This window comes from Cydia strobilella, chromosome Z (genome assembly GCF_947568885.1).
Source record: "Cydia strobilella chromosome Z, ilCydStro3.1, whole genome shotgun sequence".
Classification (NCBI taxonomy): Eukaryota; Metazoa; Arthropoda; class Insecta; order Lepidoptera; family Tortricidae; genus Cydia; species Cydia strobilella.
In genome coordinates, this window is record NC_086068.1 from 32,619,004 (window position 1) to 32,639,743 (window position 20,740).

General features: G+C 38.5%; 2 protein-coding genes across 2 annotated transcripts in view; one reads left to right on the top strand and one right to left on the bottom strand.

Annotated features, from left to right (window-relative positions):
- LOC134754373 (uncharacterized) overlaps positions 1 to 20,740 on the top strand; it is a 399,152-nt gene that overhangs the window by 183,352 nt on the left and 195,060 nt on the right. The window lies entirely within an intron of this gene.
- The window catches only part of LOC134754258 (alpha-1,2-mannosyltransferase ALG9), a 79,376-nt gene that overhangs the window by 6,982 nt on the left and 51,654 nt on the right, over positions 1 to 20,740 (bottom strand). Inside the window, exon 7 of the mRNA XM_063690464.1 lies at positions 19,454 to 19,638. Coding sequence (XP_063546534.1) covers positions 19,454 to 19,638 — 185 coding nt within the window. The remainder of the gene's footprint in view (positions 1 to 19,453; positions 19,639 to 20,740) is intronic.

Genomic DNA, 20,740 nt, shown 5'->3' on the forward strand with positions numbered 1-20,740 from the left:
TGAGAATCATTAAAAAAGCATTTGACAGTGTTGAAACATGGTCGGTCATAGAATCACTACAAAATGCACGCATAGATCACCGATATACTGCTCTAATCGAAAATATGTACAAGAGAGCCACCCTAAAAGTGAACCTACCCCCGCTGACCGAGCCAGTTCGGATTGAGGGCGTACGACAAGGTGATACGCTTTCACCAAACCTGTTTACTCTGGTGCTAGAGGACATCGGACATCTTAAAAAGCCTGAACTGGGAAAAGCGTGGATTGAATATATGGGGTAGTCGCTTGAATAATTTGCGGTTCGCTGATGATATTGTGTAGAATCATATGAACTCAAAGAGCAATGGAGAGAAGTTTCCTTAAAATAAGGAAGATACATAAAATTAACAGTAAAAAAATGAGGCACAAGCCAGAGTAGTCGATGCTCTCACACAAGCTTTATCCCTAAAATGGCGCTGGGCTGGCCACATATCACGCTATACTGACAAAAGGTGGACCATAAAAACAACAAAATGGAGAGGACCGCCAGGGGGGCGGCGGCCTGGCCGGCCGGCCGCAGCAGCGTTGGGCTGACGACCTATTCCAGACTGTGGGAAAGCAATGGATGACAATAGCTTCAAACAGAAGTAAATGGATTGAGTTGGAGGAGGCCTTCACCCAAAGAGGGGTTCACCACTAAGTAAATTATAATTTTTAAGAATAAAAAACCGACTTCAATGGGGGATGCCGCTGAAAGCATTCTTAGATTCCAGACAATGAAATGAAAAAGACAGCATCTTTTGCCTAATTATGTAGAAAAGGAGGTAAACCGACCCACTTTTCTAGTAGCATTTCGTTTTTGTAAGGGTCGCAGTTCTAACCTAACCTAACCTACTTTTCTGGTAGCATTTCGTTTCTGTAAGGGTCACAGCTCTAACCTAACCTAACCTACTTTTCTGATAGCAGTTCTGTTCTGTGAGAATCGCAGTTCAAAAAACCCACCCACCCACCTAACCCACTTTTCTAGTAGCATTTCCGGGTCCGGATCCGAGTCCGGGTCCGTATCCGGCTGTCCGGGTCCAGGTTTGGGTCAGAGTTCGGTCCGGGTCCGGGTCCGAGTTGGGGTCCATGTTCAGACCCGGGTCCGGGTCCGAGTCCGGGTCCAAGTTTGGGTTTGGGTCCATAAAGAAGAGAACAAATCGCCAAACGTGAACTATGTGTCATTGAATAGTTCCATTCTGATCATCATCAGCAGTTCCACTTCATCAAATGTCACTTTTTTAAATGTAAATGCTGGATTTGTTGATGAAAATACAAAAATCACTATATGTATGCCTTTCACATTTGAGGAGTTCCCTCGGTTCCTCGTGGGTCTCCTCATCAGAACTCGAGCTTGACAAAAATATGTCTTAAAAACTTAAGTTGCTTAACAAACATAAAGAAGTGGAAAAATCGCCAAACGTAAACTATGCGTCATTAAAGAGTTCCATTCTGATCATCATCAGCAGTTCCACTTCATCAAATGTCACTTTTTAAAATGGAAATGCTTGATTTGTTGATAAAAATACAAAAATCGCTATATGTATGCCTTTCACATTTGAGGAGTTCCCTCGATTCCTCATGGATCCCATCATCAGAACTCGAGCTTAACAAAAATGTTTCTTGAAAACCTAACTCGCTTAACAAACATAACGAAGAGGACAAATCGCCAAACGTGAACTATGCGTCTTTGAAGAGTTCCGTTCTGATCATCATCAGCAGTTCCACTTCATCAAATGTCACTTTTTAAAATGGAAGTGCTGGATTTGTTTATAAAAATACAAAAATCACTATATGTATGCCTTTCATATTTGAGGAGTTTCCCTCGATTCCTCATGGATCCCATCATCAGAACTCGAGCTTGACAAAAATGTTTCTTGAAAACCTAACTTGCTTAACAAACATAACGAAGAGGACAAATCGCCAAACGTGAACTATGCGTCATTGAAGAGTTCCGTTCTGATCATCATCAGCAGTTCCACTTCATCAAGTGTCACTTTTTTAAATGTAAGTGCTTGATTTGTTGATGAAAATACTAAAATCACTATATGTATGCCTTTAACATTTGAGGAGTTCCCTCGATTCCTCATGGATCCCATCATCAGAACTGCTTTTTGACAAAAACGGGACCAATCTGTATGTATATACTTACAATCAAAAAAAGAATTTTCAAAATCGGTCCAGAAATGACGGAGTTATGGAGTAACAAACATTAAAAAAAAAAAAAAAACATACAACCGAATTGAGAACCTCCTCCTTTGAAATCTTGAAGTCGGTTAAAAATAAATTCAAACTTACAAATGTAACCTAAACTTAGTGTGAATAAACGAATTTTTTTTTATACACATCAAAAATATTCAGCGCATATTATTGCAAGGCTTCTCGGATATTCCAAGACATATATAAGGCCTGATTCGTAAGGGATTTGATAAATTCAAAATGCTGGCACATATTAGATTATTTTAAACCGGGACGGTGGGGGGTCTCACGGGAGTTTTATTGTTAAAATTGCTGGCACATAGCTCTAATGACAGAAATCCTTCTTTTGTTTTTAATATTGACATTACTGCCAAATTATGTAGGCATCGTTTTTCATTGCGTAAGAGCTAAAAAAATCAGAAAAATATGAATCAACGTGAACGCCGTGAACGCATGAAATGAAAACGGCTGAACGGATTTTAATGCAAACTTTATTAATCTGTCGAATAAAACCACGGCCAGGTTATAGGCTATAAAAATTTGAGAAATTTTACCCCTCAGGGGGTTAAAGAAGCATTCCAAGTGTTCATTTGATTTCTTCTAAGTCATTAGAGGTTTACTATTGTAAAAATAAGAAAATAAGTGTTGTTTTGAAAAGATGTGTCCCGCCGAGTTTGTTACCGGTCCCATATAGGGTTAAATCTTATCGGGTCAGAGGTGTACGGTTGGAACCGGAGTAGCTTTATTTGACCTTCATAAGCGCATTGTAATATGCCTACCTACTTGAATAAAGAATTAAACGTTTCGTGTGTTTTATTTTAATTTTAAATTAAATCGATTTCCGTTGCTAGTGTGACTAGTTATTTTATCATTCAGTACGAAAGTATAGTAGGCACTAGGTTGATGAGTCCGTTAGTTTATTTCATACACTGGTAGCAGTGGTAGCATGCTATTCAGCTGTGTTAGACTGGAGGAAACCGGCCTGTATGGAGAAAAGTCGTCGACATGTCTTCTAAATACCTAAAACTGGTATGGATGTGTTCCTCGTGGTCTCCAGAATACGAATTGACCGGTTTTTAGTTTATGGAGGGGGGGACGGGTCGAGAAAAAGGGGGGCAAAGATGGCGGCCTACCATCATTGATATTTGTTCAGATCTTGAGTCCTATGGGACCGATCGGTTCGTGTGAGGTGTCGTTTGAAAGAATATTAAACGTACTATTATTGTTTCTAAATAACCATAGTCGTAACAAAATATTTTAAAATATATTATTTTTTACCGTGCATGGATGGCATAAGTACTGATAAAACATGCTTCTAACTCAATAAATTATAAATTTACCGCGATTAATGTCATTACAAAATATACGGGATATTTCATTAGCTTTCCAAAAATATAAGTTTTATTGGTATATGATTTTATATAACCGAGTTAAGACGAATTTTGTTCAGCATGGGTCACTACGCACGGACACATAAATGGCGGGGGACCGACGTCAACTTTTCATTATTTCTCGGGTTCTATTTTACTGCTTAATTGGTGTTAGATACCATTTGAAAGAATATTAAACGTGCTATAATTATGTTTTAATAACCGTAGTCGTAACTGTAGTCATTTACGAAATAATTGAAAACATATGATTTGATGCTAAAATATGCTACTAACTCAATAAATTATAACTTTACCGCAATAAATGTTATTACAAAATATACGGGAAAATTTATGAGCTATCCAAAAATATAAGTTTTATTGGTGTATGATATTACACAACCAGATAATTATAAATTTTGTTTAGGGTGGGTCACTGCGCACCGTCATATAAATCCCAACAAACAATTAGGTGATACTTAGCACCTATTTTATTATTACTTAAAGACATAGACTGGCTCTAGAATAGCTATACATATTAAGTCTTAGCCTACAGGCTCTGGTGACATAAAAGTGTGAGAGGTTCATCTAAAGCTTTAAAGTTTAAGGTCTACAGTAGCTCAAGTAGCTGTTTTCGCCGCTATAATACATGTTAAGCAGCTAGTGTATATAGCTCAAAGTGAATTGTACAACGTTAACATCTATATGAGTATAAACTGAAATAAATGTCATATACGAAGGAAAAAATTACCAAAGCCTCCAGTATCCAGAGCTGGAATCGAACCAGCGTCCCCCGTTTACCGGACAGGTGCCTGAACCGCTCGTTCTACTAGAGTCTTACAAGCCAAGCCTACAACGCCAAACGCCATGTTGAGGTGGCCGATGCATCAATAGGTAAACAAAACAAAAACTATAAATTAAAACGTAAAATACTAAATAAAAATGGATAGATAGTTTTACTCTATTGTTACTATTACTATACTGGAAACCGGACTTCATGGATATTGTTAATTTTTTTAAATATTAAATGCGGTTGATCAGAGGCCCTTTAAAGTTTTGTTAATAATACATAATTATAGTTATTGACAGTATGCCTCATTAATTTCGCCATCAGCATAAAACCGCAGATAACGCCGGCATCAATGCACTAAAATAATTACTTGTTTTTATTTATTCGCCATTAGTTTTTACTTCAAGCTATCAGGTTACGATAGGCAATAGCACATTATTCTCCTTCTTGAGTGTTACAAATGTTGACCTTAAATGCTAATTTTATTTACCATCTAAAACTGAAAGTATCACCTATGTGGACCTACTACGCTTACTACTCAAATAGTTAATAGTCACTTATTTGGCACCCCGGAGCACGCGGCGAAAAATATCACTGAAAAACGCCACAAGCCTCAGATCTCGAAGGTGATTTTAAATTATTAAGTACGCAGTGTGTTCGAAAACGTTTTACATGTAGAAGTGAGTCAAATAACGACTCCGATATTCAGTACTTCATGTGCAGTGGTCTTGCAATCATGAAAGCTAGGAACTTAACGAAGTTATGAACCTAAAACTGGGCTTTTGTGAAAACATAAGTTTCCTGTGATATAAAATAAAACAAATAGACTGATGAATGACTAAATATGATCTACAAAACCATCATTTATATCGATACTTAACAACACCTCACATTTGGGAACATTATAAATGTACCTGATGTCAAAGTATAATAGAATGCTGCTGGTCTACCGAGGCGCCCGCCGCGCCGTTTGTACTTGCTTGACGAAATTGGTCCTGGCATATATGTTTAAGTTGTACGGTAACAAAATCAATATTCTTGGAAAGTTAATAAATAGTTTGTTGATTTTTAATCCGAAACATTTCACGCTATATCTAGTATATTATCTTTTTCACAAATTATTTCGGTCACTAAGGAAACCTCCTAGGTAAAAATGAAACTTTTTCTTTAATATTTTTAAAATGGTAATTTTGGGCCCCAGATTTCAAACAATAGAGTATGATCAGAAAATTTAATATGCTTGCAAATGGTAACCGCCAAGTATTTATCAGAATAATAGAACCCGATAAATAATGAAAACTCAACGACGCCGACGATGGCCGGGCTCCATTTACATGACGATGCACACTGCACAGTGCCCATGCTGAATAAAATTCATCATTACTTGGTTATACAACATTATACAGCAATAAAACTTATATTTTTGGATAGCTCATAAAATTTCGTATATTTTGACAATACATTTATTGCGGTAAAGTTATAATTTACTGAGTTAGTAGCATATTTTAGCAGTACTTATGTCAATGCACGATAAAAAATCATATGTTTTCAATTATTTTGTAAATGACTACAGTTATGACTACGGTTATTAAAACATAACTATAGCACGTTTAATATTCTTTCAAATGGTATCTAACACCAATTAATCAGTAAAATAGAACCCGAGAAATAATGAAAAGTTGACGTCGGTCCCCCACCATTTATGTGTCCGTGCGTAGTGACTTATGCTGAACAGAATTCGTCTTAACTTGGTTATATAAAATCATACACAACTTATATTTTTGGAAAGCTAATGAAATATCCCTTATATTTTGTAATGACATTAATTGCGGTAAATTTATAATTAATTGACTTAGAAGCATGTTTTATCAGTACTTACGCCATCCATGCACGGTAAAAAATCATTTATTTTAAAATATTTTGTAAACGACTACAGTTATGACTGGTTATTTAGAAACAATTATAGCACGTTTAATATTCTTTCAAACGACACCTCACACGAACCGATTGATTCCATAGGACTCAAGATGTGAACAAATATCAATGATGGTAGGCCGCCATCTTTGCCCCTCTTTTTCTCGACCCGTCCTCCCCTTCATAAACTAAAACCGGTCAATTCGTATTCTGGAGACCACGAGGAACACATCCATACCAGTTTTAGGTATTTAGAAGAGATGTCTACGAAAATCGTGAAGGAGACTACTTTTGTTTAATTTGCCTCTAGTCTATGTAGGCATACATCGATGTACTGCGCCCATTACCGCCACCGCCATAGGCCGCCCCATCCCCGACATATATATAGGTATATATATATATATTCATGGTATATATAAAAGTATAACGATCCACATCCCGAAACTGAGTGCATACGTCCGAGCGCTGAGGCGACTTGGCAGTCCGGAGGTCGATACACCCTGCGTGTGTACGCAGCAGTAAGAAGATAAATCACCACCAATTCACTGCACTTAGTTCGGCTGAGGCTGCTACGTCCAGCGTGCGTACGCGGTAACAAGATCTACTTGAAACGCTTGCTTGAGGCCGATACCCCCTACGCGGGTACGCGGTAACAAGCGTTAGGATTAGGACCCTCTGAGGCCGATAGCTCCCTGTGTAAGAACGCGGTAACAGGGGTCACCCAATAAGCTTGCTTGAGGCCGATAGCTCCCTGCGTGAGAACGCGGTAACAAGCAGCACCAACCAAGCTTGCCTAAGACGGATGCTCCCTGTGTGGGTATGCCAAAACAAGCTCATTTTTTACACCCTGTGCGTGTAGTATGCGACAAATACTACACGCACAGGGCTAGCTTACCAAACACTGTATGTGTGACATATGACAAGATAGAAACTTTTCAAATGCTTTACTATTCAACAATAACTTACCGAACAGTGTTCCATCCTGTGGATGTGACGTGTGATAGGAAGACACCTTTTCAAATGCAGTTACACCAAGGGCGTGTACTCTGCGAGAATATAATTTATCAGACGTCGTTACCTACTGTTTGTACGATCTTGCGATATGATGATCTTGTCATATATATAATTTTGTTTGTACACCTTGAGCGTGTACTGAGCGACTTACCTGACGCCGTTACATCCTGTGCATGTATAACATACCGGAGGCTGCTAGATCTGGTGTGTGCACCGGACACAAGATGACAATTTACTAGATGCTACATCCAAGAGTATTTACACGAACTTGGCAACTGCTCGGAGGAGTCGTCACCAGTTTGTGTATAAGTGAAAGTGAAGGATTTTAAAAGTGCAAAACCGCCGTTCTCCATGAAACGAAAGACAATTTTAGCCTGGTAGTGTGTAGTTTAACTGATTACCAAACATAAATGATTAATATGTACATACCTATTAACGATAATAAATAATAGAATGAGGACATTCAATCTATTTAGGATGGCCGAAAATATTATAAGTAAATTTGTTAAGTTGTTCAAGTGTTATCCTTTGATGTCAATGAATGTAAAAATAAGCTTGTTATATAAATGCTAAAACAAACTTAATATAATGTGCACAGCGTTATTTAAGTTTAATTTCAGATTGTTAATTGTTTCTTAATAATAATAATTTAGCATGTGATTATTACCTACTAGCATTTAGTTTTTCTCTTTAAATTGGCATTGATTAGGTACTGTACTTTTCACACCTCATGCTCGACAAAGCCGGATTATATATCATATAAACCTCACCGAAAGCAAGACATTATATCCCTTGGCTTTAGCCGGGCTATAATGTTGTATGAAATTTCATTATAACCCGCCGGTCAATAACGTAATTTTAACGTTTCATAATCCTTATTGCTATGAAGATAAAGTCTAATTTCGTTAAACAAAATGTATTGCACCCGCCTGCGGCCTGGTAATTAGCGGTCGTGGCCAATGTGGCGAAGAATATCGAAAATCGAGTGTTGAAAGTACTTTGGACTCCCGAGTCTATTAAACTAGATGCCATATTAGGCATTGTCAATAATCTACTACCAGAAAAGTCGAAGGAAAAATGCCTAAAAGCCTATAAAGATAACGACACATGGAAAAATGCAAAAGGCGCAAAGTCTGTGTCTGAATCAGTGCTTCTGGTCTATTTTCAATATTTGTCAGCTACAAAGAAGTCCAGCAGTCTGTGGTGTATCTATTCGATGCTCAGGGCCACAATAAGCATCAAACATGACATTCAAATTAATACCTATACCAAGTTATTGGCATTTTTAAAAAGGAAATCGGATGGACATCAAGCAAAGAAGTCTAAGATACTTACAACAGAAAACGTGGAGACTTTTCTGAGTGAAGCTCCCAACCACAGTTTTCTTGCCATAAAAGTGAGTACAACCTTATGGATTGAATTTATACACTGCTATTTCTCGTTTTGTGTCAGTCGTGTCACACAGTTTAAAAAAAATGTTTTCCGCAAAATTTGACCGCAAACATTGTTATTAATATTTAGTCGTTGATATTTACTTACATTACCTACAATTTTTTTGTTAAAGGTGGCCTTGATTTTTGGAGTGAATGGTGCTTGTCGTGGAAATGAACTCGTAAATATAAAAGTCGATGATATCGAAAAACATTTAGAGTTACTACTAGTAAAATTGCCGAACACCAAAACAAATAGAGAACGGTCATTCGTGATTCGTGATGACCATGCCAGAATAGTCGAAAAATATCAAGCTCTACGCCCTTATAATATTAACACCAACAGATTTTTTGTAGGCTACAACAATGGCAAATGTACCAGACAAGTCATTGGGAAAAATACAATTAGTGTCATGCCAAGACAGATTGCTAAGTACCTGAAATTGGAAAATCCCGAGCTCTACACAGGACATTGTTTTAGAAGGACATCGGCGAGTCTGTTGGCAGATTCAGGAGCAGACATGGCCCAAATAAAACGACACGGTGGCTGGAAGTCCGATGCAGTAGCAGTACATTGAAAATTCTTTGAAAAATAAAGAAAGAACGAGCTATCGTATTGGTGAAAAAATAAATTTAAAAACATCGTCTACTATTGATGACCCATGGACGCCTCTGCCACCACAGCCATCTTCCTCGAAACACATCACATCCACATCAAGCCCACTGCCTCAGCGGCCATCTTCTCCGACCTTTCCGGTACAACTCGACTCTCAGCCGCAAGTGTCAGAAGCCTTGAACACAACTCAAATTAACTCTAGCTCAACCTCGATAAACGTACCAAATAAAAATATAAGGTTTTCTTTGCATAATTGGACTAATGTCTCCAATATCAATATGTACTTTTATTTTTTTATTTTTTATACTGTAAATTAATATATTTCAACACTTTTAATTTGCTGCAATAAACACTATCTACTAAGTACTAAGCCTGTTTTTTATTGTCTCGCATAAGGTGAAAAAAGTAGAGTATATACCTCGGGAATAAAACTGTTTTTGTCTTGGGCGCTAGAATCCCTCACTGCACTCAGGACTCAGTCTTAATGCAGCAAAGCAATCATAACAGCTGTACGGCATACGGCCGTTTTTATGCCGTACAGCTAATATGATTGCTGGTATCCATTGTTAATGCAGGTATACGCTTAAATATTACTTTGCTATAAAAGTGACGTACTCAGAAAGTGACGAACTCAGAAAGCGAGGGCCTCAGAAAGTGGTGTTCTCAGAAAGTGACGTACTCAGAATGTGACGAACTCAGAATGTGACGTACAGAAAGTGACGTCCTCAGAACGTGACCTAACTTGAAAGTAACCTCTTAAGCATGTGACATACCCCGCCTAAACCTAGCTATAGTTATTAAGTTACCTCTAGCGTTTTGTTAAAACATAAACGTTTTGTTTTCAGTTCCAAGATATGGTTGATCAGTGATAGCGCTACAAGGCACGATTGAATAATACATGATTTGCTTTTATACATCTTAACCGATGAAATATTGTTTATTGCTTTAATTCCGTTACGCAAAAGTAAAAAAACCCGTAATTGGCGGAGCGTCGCGCAGTACTTTCGAATTACTTCATGAATCTTCAAAACCAATCGAGATGCCATTATAAAAAAATTTATAGGACATTAGTACACCATAAGCTACATTATTGTGTAAAAACAAAAAATATAAAAAAATGCGAAGTTGGAAAAAAAAAGATATTTAATACTAACTTCCGGTTTGTTATATGAAAAAAAGATAAAAAAACTTTTTTTATACATTTTCAAAGAAATCAACTAATATTCTCAAATAATCACTATTTAGTTATAATTAAATCCATTGAAAGAATTGCAATAATAATTTTTAAAAAATCCGTTCCTCAAATTTTGTAGTTTTTTCAAATGCGTATAATTTTTTAACGAAGCAATATATTAAAAAAGTAATGATGCCAAATTTTTTAGTTCACATATAGGTCCAAATAATCCAACTATGAACAAAATCCAGAACCTGACAATTTTTTTGCTGCCCGCTTGACGTGAAATGCCCCCAATGTCATCATACCAGAAACCAGAAATCTTCGGTTACCGCGATAGTTACTCATGAAATAAAACTGAAAACGGATTATATCGCGTATATTGAATTTATAATACATCCCGACGTTTCGAACCCTTTACAGCGTTCGTGGTCAATCTTCAGGATTCATCAATGTTCAGCGTTCCTGTACACTTCTGCCTAGTCTTCTACCCAAGATGGCGTCGCTGTACAAGTGTTGAGACTGAGCTCCACAAATATATTATAAGAATAAATTATATAGAAAGTCAGTTCGTCTTTCCTTCATCACCATTATAACATGGTAACTAGGGATATGACATTTGGTGCGTGGAATGTACGCACGCTCCTTGACCGCGAGGGCAACATTTGCCCCGAGCGTAAGACTGCCATTGTTGCTCGTGAGCTCGGACGTTATGGTGTGGACATCGCTGCACTTAGTGAGACGCACCTGGCTGACGAGGGTGAGCTGGTTGAGCACGGTGGTGGGTACACTTTCTTTTGGAAGGGTACTCCAGCTTCCGAGCCGCGTCGTTCAGGCGTCGGTTTTGCAATTAGAAACTCTATCGCTAATAAGCTGGAAGAGTGCCCAATGCACACCTCCGATCGTGTTACTTCCTTGCGCCTTGGGCTTGACAATAACAACTATCTCACGATAATTAGTGCGTATGCGCCAACGATGGACCGAGAGGACGACGTTAAGGACAAGTTCTACGAGGAAGTCGCTAGCCTCCTCTCTAGGATTCGTCCTAGAGAGCAGATACTTATATTAGGCGACTTCAACGCGAGAGTTGGGCGTGACTTCGAGGCTTGGCCAAGTGTCTTGGGAAGGCACGGTGTTGGTAACATGAATAGCAATGGTCAGCTGTTGTTATCTCTTTGTGCTCAATTCCAACTAGCTATTACCAACACCATGTTTAGGCTTCAAGCCAAATACAAGACCACCTGGATGCATCCGAGGTCTAAACATTGGCACCTCATTGACTACGCTATCGTTAGGCAACAACACCTCTCTTAAGTGCGTATAACGCGTGTGATGCGAGGAGCTCATTGCTGGAGTGATCATAGGCTCGTAGTGACCAAGATTCGCCTGCGTCTCCGGCCTCCTCGTAGGAAAGAAGGAGCCAAATCTTACCGCTTGGATGTAAATAAACTAGAACGCCTACCAATTCGAAAGACCTTCATCCAAGCGGTGAATGACATAATTCGAGAATCGAATTTAATGACTGGTGACTCTCTGGCCCATTGGCAAGCGCTGTCGTCAAACCTCGTTGATATTGCCTCAGAAATACTTGGTATAAAGCGTAGCAGGCGCGAGGATTGGTTTGACGACAATGACGATGCCTTGACAGATGCAGTCAGAAACCACCGACAGATCCTGCGCCAAGGTCGAGACGCGGAAACCATCAAACGCAGTAGTGCGGCGCTGCGAAAAGTAGTTCGCGAAGTAAAGGACAAGTGGTGGAAGGACAAGGCCGCACGCATTCAATGGTTCTCAGATACCAACCAGCTGTCTGAGTTTTACGAGGAAGTGCGTAAGCTTGTCGGATCGGTTACTCGCAGCAGTGTTCCGCTAAAAACTGAAGACGGATCGAAGTTGCTGACCAGCAAGCAAGACGTCTTGAATCGGTGGGGAGAGCACTTCAAGATCCTGCTTAATGTCGATCGTGCTGCAGATATGCAGTACATACATTCATTAGCGCCGCTCCCTATCGTTTCAAAGCTTGATGAGCCATTGACCCTGAAAGAGGTTGTCACTGCAATACAACAGCAGAAAAATAGAAAGGCTGTGGGCATCGACAACTTACCTGGAGAACTGCTCAAATATGGGGGACAGGAGTTGCATGAGACTCTCTGGATATTATTTAAGCAGATGTGGGAGCAGGAACGAGTTCCTAGTGAATTTCGGGTATCCCGCATCAGTTCCTTATACAAAAACAAAGGCGACCGATCAGACTGCAACTCCTACAGGGGCATCTCTCTCCTAACTTCTCCGGGTAAAGTCTTTGCTCGCATATTGCTGAATCGCCTTTTACCTTTGTCAGAAGACATATTGCCTGAGACACAATTTGGCTTCCGACCTACCCGAGGCACCTGCGAAGCCATCTTCTCTATCCGTCAGCTTCAAGAGAAGAGCAGAGAACAAGGTCAGCCACTATTTCTTTGCTTTGTTGACCTTGAGAAAGCTTTTGACAGCGTGCCTCGTGAAGCCTTGTGGAAGGTGCTAGCGAAACGGGGGTGCACGGCTAAGTTTGTCAGGCTCATTAGACTTCTGCACGACGGCATGCAATGCTGTGCCAGCGTAAGGGGCGAAAATTCTAAATACTTTGGTGTCACTTGTGGCGTCAAGCAAGGATGCGTTTTGGCACCAACTCTTTTCGTAATTTACTTTGCTGTTGTCGTCAGAGATGCCTTACAAACGTTAGCGGACGGCATCCGTATTCGTTTTCGCACTGATGGCAGTGTGTTTAATCTAGCACGACTAAAGGCGCGCACGAAAGTATCTCAAGCTACTATTACGGAGATAATGTACGCAGACGACCTTTGCTTTGTGGCGGATTCTCCAGATAGCCTACAAACGCTTATGACGAGCCTCAATGAGTCCTGTCAGCGCTTCGGCCTTAAAATCAGTGTCAAGAAAACCGAAATCATGGGGTTGGAGACACTAGCGCCCGTTGACGTCAGGCTCGGCGACGACTCTCTTAAGCAAGTAGACAGATTCAGATATCTGGGGAGCACAATAACATCCAAGTGCCACCTTGACGAAGAAATTAACAGCAGAATCGGAGCGGCTGCCGCTGCCTTCGGCAAACTGCACGTCAAGGTGTTCCGGTCACATGACATTAAGCTCCAGACAAAGGTATCTGTGTACATGGCAATAATTCTGCCCAATCTCCTGTATGCCTCTGAAACGTGGTGTCTCTACCGAAAACACATTCGTGCATTGGATAGGTTTCACCTTAAATGCCTGCGTGACATTATGCACATCTCTTGGTCAGATCGTGTCAGGAACACCGAGGTTCTACGTCGTGCTAATGTCAGCGGCATTGAAGCCTATCTAATGCGGCGACAGCTGCGATGGTGTGGTCATGTCTCCCGTATGTCTAATGCCAGAGTTGCTAAGCGCATCTTCTACTCAGAGTTGCAAAGTGGGAAGCGGAAACAGGGCGGCCAACTTCTGCGCTACAAAGATGTGCTGAAGCGACACATGCGGAGATGTGACATTGAACCATCGCACTGGGAGACTTCGGCACAAGATCGGCCGAAGTGGAGGCATACAGTGAGTTCAAAAGTGCAAGCCTTTGAAGAACAGAGGGGATTCGAACTCGACGCGAAGCGTGACCAGTTAAAGGCCCGACCACCTGCGGTCATAAACTATAATTTTGTCGGAGGGGTGCTGACCTGCGGTGAGTGTGGTCGTACATTTACCGCGAAAATAGGCTACGTCAGCCACCTGAGAGCTCACGATCGTCGCTCTCACTAACCAGAAAAACCCAGTCGCCGAGGCCGAAACCGGCCTGGTCAGGATGATGGGGACACTTCTGCAATCTGTAGAGGGGTATTGCATTTTACAGGCCTCAGGAATTGTGACATAGTCTTCTTCATTGGCTTAAAATATGTTTTTATAGAAGCACGCTTCAAGATGTGGCTGATCCTGTCCACATGCCTGTGTGATGTCATGGATAAAGCCAATCACTCAATCAAGTTTGATAAGCCTCTGGTTCTTGCCAAGGAGAAGCGTTACATACCGAGAATGCTGCGCGAGGCCATTGAGATTAAGAAATATCCAAACTTTAATAGGGAAGATGGCTTTTCTCTACCACCAGCTTGGGATCCTGTAGTCCATCTAATAAAGGAGCAAGCGAGACATAGACTGTGAGACCTTAGTGTTGGATGATGTTGCACATTCTGAGTATAATATGTTTTGAAAAGATGTGTCCCGCCGAGTTTGTTGCCGGTCCCATATTGGGATACCATGGGATACCCTCCTACAATTTAGGAGGGAATTAAATGTTCTCGGGTCCGTGGTGTAGGGTTGGAGCCGGCGTAGTTTTTATCGCGTATATATATATATATCTTTACTTGAAAATAATTGTAGTGTATAACTAGCCTTATGAACCGATTTTGCATGTACAACCAGCGTTAAAGTTTATAGTCTATGATTGTTCATTATTTTTAGTATGTGGGTATTTTTGCACTTTGTAATTTTTCCTCAGTCACCCGTTGACCATGAACGCTGTAAAGGGTTCGAAACGTCGGGATGTATTATAAATTCAATATACGCGATATAATCCGTTTTCATAGTTTTATTTCATAAAACTAAATTGCTAAACTTTTTGTTTGCTCATTCTGTAGTAACGTGAAACCAATTCATGGCAAGCATTCGGCTGTATCTGTATTAATTTTATTTAAAAAAACTTGCCGCCAAATTCTCAAATTTTTCAAACGTTCATTGTTCAAGTTGGGTACTTTAATTCTGCTGGACTTATTTAACAGTTTTGAACACCACATAATAAGTAAAAATACTATAAAATGACGTCAAGTGAAGACGAAATGGATCTTTCGCCGAATACGCTAACGGATATAAGGACAAGAGAATTAGTTAAGAACAATTTGCCTGCAAAATCACGACCTCAGTATTTGAAAGCATATACAAATTTTCTTGAGTGGAAAAACTTAAAGCAAGTGGATTCTTTCAGTGAAAACGTTTTGCTCAATTATTTTGATTTACATTGTATATATAATCTACATATCACATTACCAAGAACGCTTAGAGTTATAAAATTAAAAACCTAATAGATAAAATAAAAACAATAACTGTAATAAAACTATAATATAATTGTAATAAAAACATAAAAAGGGAAAATGCCTGATGGATGGCGACAGAGCAACTTAATTCCATTCTATAAAGGCAAGGGGGATTGTGGCGGAATGTGGGAATTACCGTGCTATCAAGCTAACCTCACACGTATTAAAGATTTGGGAAAGCGTAGTAGCCAAGCGACTGAAAAAATTAACTACAATTACGTCAAATCAATGCGGCTTCACCAGCGGAGTAGGCACAATAGATGCCATACATACTATTACAAAATATTAACATAATTACTAATGTTATGTACGTTGAACATACACCATAATTCATTTCATGATAAGAAAATATTTTTTTACAAATGTTTAAAAGTGATAATAAATGTAATCTGAGTTAAAAAGCTTTCATACCAAGAATGTAGGTTTAAAGGTTGGTTTTGGATGCGAGAAATATGTAGTCTAACCCGTTCGTATAAAAATACCGCAAATCGATGTACAGGTTAGCCGTTTGGCACACACATACTAGAGGCCAAAACTAAATTTCTGACCGGCAGTTCCTAAAAAAATTTCGATGCGGTGGGAGTGGTAAAACATTATTTTTTTTGTATGGAAGAAAATTTTTTTTTTTCAAAACCTATGGTATGTGGTATCATACGAAAGGGATTTTTGAGGCGATTCTAAAAATATATCACATTATTACATTTCGGGCATTTTTTTTTTTAATAAAACAAAAAGAATTTTCGAAACATACCAAGTTTGGGCTCCTCCGGACACGATATGGCTGATTTTTTTTTGTACAATATACCACAAATGATACGTGATATCCTCATGTCTAACTCCAAGAAAGCAATTTTGAAAATAATATCATTAACAATTTTTTTTTATTTTTTTTTTCGTTTTTACAAAGTGACACAGTTCTACTTCAATACCTATTTCACGATACTTATGGAACTATACTGCAGATACGGTAAATATTAATCATAAAATGATACATAATATCCATATATCAAACGGGAAATACCTCTTTAACCCTTTAACTGCGCCTTTCATCAGTTGGTATAGTTTGTTTAGTTTTTGACACAAAATATCAAGATTGTATCCTTCAGAGACGATATACCCTATCGATTTTTCTTTGTACAATATACCACAAATGATACGTAATATCTTATTATCTAACCAAAAGAAAGCAATTTTGAAAATAATTTCATTGTTTTTTTTTCTCAATATTGTAGTATTGAAAAATTATACACATGAAAAATATTTAAAAAAAAAATCTTAAAGAAATTATTTTCAAAATTGCTGTCTTGGGGTTAGACATCAAGATATTACGTATTATTTATGGTGTATTGTACAAAAAAAATCAGTAAGGTACATATATCGTATCTGAAGGATACAATCTTGATATTTTGTGTCAATAACTAAACAAATTATACCAACTGATGAAAAGGCGCAGTTAAAGGGTTAAAGAGGTATTTCCCGTTGGATATATGGATATTACGTATCATTTTATGATTAATCAGTACCGTATCTGCAGTATAGTTCCATAAGTCTCGTGAAATAGGTGTTGAAGTAGAACTGTGTCACTTTGTAAAATTGAAAAATTAAAAAAAAAATGCTAATGATATTATTTTCAAAATTGCTTTCTTGGGGTTAGACATGAGGATATCACGTATCATTTGTGGTATATCGTACAAAAAAAATCAGCCATATCGTGTCTGGAGGAGCCCTAACTTGGTATGTTTCGAAAATTCTTTTTGTTGTAATTAAAAAAAATGCCCGAAATGTAATGATGTGATATATTTTTAGAATCGCCTCAAAAAGCCCTTTCGTATGATACCACACTCGATAGATTTTGGAAAAAAAAAATATTTTTCCATACACAAAAAATTATGTTTTACCACTCCCCCCGCAGCGAAACTTTTTAGGAACTGCGGGTCAAAAATTTTGTTTTGGCCTCTAGTATGTGTGTGCCAAACGGCTAACCTGTACATCGATTTACGGTATTCCTTTGAAATTGGGGTCGAGCGGCTTCCGCTAATGGCGTCGCCTATGTGATTTATGGCTGTGTACTGTTGGTTGAAATATATTAATATTTAGAAACAGCATAGAGTAACTTATACTAGAGCGGTACTGTCATAGTAAATTTTGTAACCCCAGTAAATTCACTGCCATCTGTCGACACACTTTAAAACTAAAAATGAAGATTTATAAAAATACGATAGAATGTATTTAAATATAGATAAATGATTTTATTTATTTGCATTAATTATTTTTATGATTTTGACCCATGTTCTTTCACTGATATGCGTTAAAATTGTTAAATAACAAACGAAACCGTCAACGCCATCTATTCGACTGTAGGCCAAAACTAGTAGCGCCCTCTGAACGAGAATCAAATTTTCTTGATTTTCGAGGCACGTTTTTTCCTTAGACTGTATCTATCTATTACGGAGTTATATCTATCTTTGGAAACAGTGAATAGTGGTCTAATTTTATCAGTATGAACCACCAAATGTAAACCATGGATGCAATAAATAAATTATGAACAATGTTATTTTATTATTACATCATTGTGTTAGTTATATATAAAACCAACAAATAAAATGGCGCGGGTAGTAAGGGGATGAAACGCGGATGCTACGGTGATTATAGACGGATGCTATGGAGATGATACGCGGTTACTACGGGCACTAAACCCGTTATGTACCGACCGATATGAAACAATGTGAACATAGTGTAGTGGGCATAGTATTTAGTCCGTATCGCGTTTCATGCCGTGCCTGATACGTTCACAGCACGGTCATGGTATGATACGGTGTAATGGGGCATGGGCAGAGGCCTTTAGAAATGAGAGCATTTTGATCACGATAGCAATATAAAAATACCGGCCAAGTGTAAGTCGGACTCAGAATTTAATACAAAGCATTTATTTATTGTCGTAAGATTAATTCACGCTTGGCCTTTTTACAGGTTTGTCTGTGATTGGTGTAGACCTATTTTTACAGGTTTGTCTGTGATTGGTGTAGACCTATTTTTACAGGTTTGTCTGTGATTGGTGTAGACCTATTTTTACAGGTTTGTCTGTGATTGGTGTAGACCTATTTTTACAGGTTTGTCTGTGATTGGTGTAGACCTATTTTTCTTTTTAGTTTTAAGCCCAGTGTAGTTTTGAATATAAGGGGGAGGGAACATCGACTTACATAAATGTGTACCGAATTTCCACTCGGTCCGTCCAGTAGTTTCGGAACAAATTGGTTGTGATAGAAGGATGGACAGACAGACAGACACAAGAGTGATCCTATAAGGATTCCGCCTTTTCCTTTTGAGGTATGGAACCCCAAAAAAACTTTATCCTTAGTAACCCAAACAGGCATACATAAATACATAGTTGCTAGAAATCTGTAAACAAAGCCGCATTTTGCACACTACATAGTTGGGAATTATTTCGCAGCTTCTTTTACATTAGCCAAAGTAGAAACATGTTAAAAGATAGTGTCACACAGAGTTGAAATCTTTATTTTTTTGTTAAAGATAATTTAAACTATAGCAAGTTCAACAGCCAAATGCTACATTGACCAAAAAGTTTCTTAAAAATATTAAGCTTAAATATCGTGCACTTAAATCACATTTACTCATTCATTCGGTCACTACCATTTTTGCAATTAGTACTCTATGTAAATCTGTGTATTCCTATTCAACCTATTCAATATTGTGTATTTTCTATTGTTTGTAATTACAGTCAATTTAACAGTGTGGGCGATGGTACTCGTAAAAGCCAACTTGTTATAACCTTTCTTGTACAAAAAACAAAGAAAAAATTACTCACTGACAATCCCGGCTACGGAAACAGATATTGCCATGAGTGCACCGGTGTACACGAGGTAGTGACGTTTTTCCCTCATTTTACGCCATCTAAACAGTTCAGTGCCGACCGCATATGTCATCTTTTGCAAACAATCCACACCGATAGCTCCGGCTAGCACGATCATGTTGTACACTGGGTACAGAAATCTGAAAATAAATCATGAAACACATTTTACAATTCTTCTCTCAATATTGTATGTTACCAAACGAGTTAGAGGGACCAATAATAAATTTGGTCAACTTTATTGCACGTTTTTTTATTTGTATACAGTAGCGGCAAAAAAATCTATCATACATCTTTTTACAGGCATTCATTCGTAACTTCGTGGAATTAGACTTTATAATTATCATGTAAACGTATACCGTACCATACTCGTATATTTACTACTAGCTTTTGCCCGCGACTTCGTCTGCGTGGACTTAGTAACTGCAGCTAGAGTAAGAATAGCGCCTGGAAAATTATCATAGCAATCTAAATTTAAGCATATTATGCACACAAATTAGCAGACACTTCATTAATTATCTCAATTCCACCCCGCTTTTTACTTTCTTAAGGGATGATTTTCGGGATAAAAAATATCCTATGTCCTTCTCAGGGACTCAACCTATCTCTATGCCAAAATTTTATCTAAATCGATTCAGCCGTTTAAGCGTAAAGAGGGAACACATAGACAGACAGACTTTCGCATTTATAATATTAGTATGGATGGATATTTACGAGGGGAGGGACAAATATTCGCGGAATTAAGTAGAATGAGGCGAAATGGTACGAAACCTCTTTCCTACCCACCCGGGTAATATAAATGTCAATTCAAAACCGTCATTTGTTTTAAAGATATCGGCCTTCAAACAAATTATTTCTTAATAAACGTGCGACTATGCTATGGAGCAAATTGAATATCGAGCCGTAATAAAAATTGTATCGAAGCAAGGAATACCTCCGCAACTTATAATTAATGAAATGAAAGCCCTTGTTGCTGCGTTGCTAGTGATCCTGCCTACGAAGCTGGAGGTCCCGGGTTCGAGTCCCGGTAAAGGCATTTATTTGTTTACTAGCTTTTGCCCGCGACTTCGTCTGCGTGGAGTTAGTAATTTGGGTAGCTTATTTTTTATCCAATATGCTTTTTATCGATTTCGCATACAAACTTCAACCCCCCTTTTCACCCCCTTAAAGGATGATTTCTGGGATAAAAACTATCCTATGTCCTTACCCGGGACTCAAACTATCTCTTTATTTATTACGGTTTGT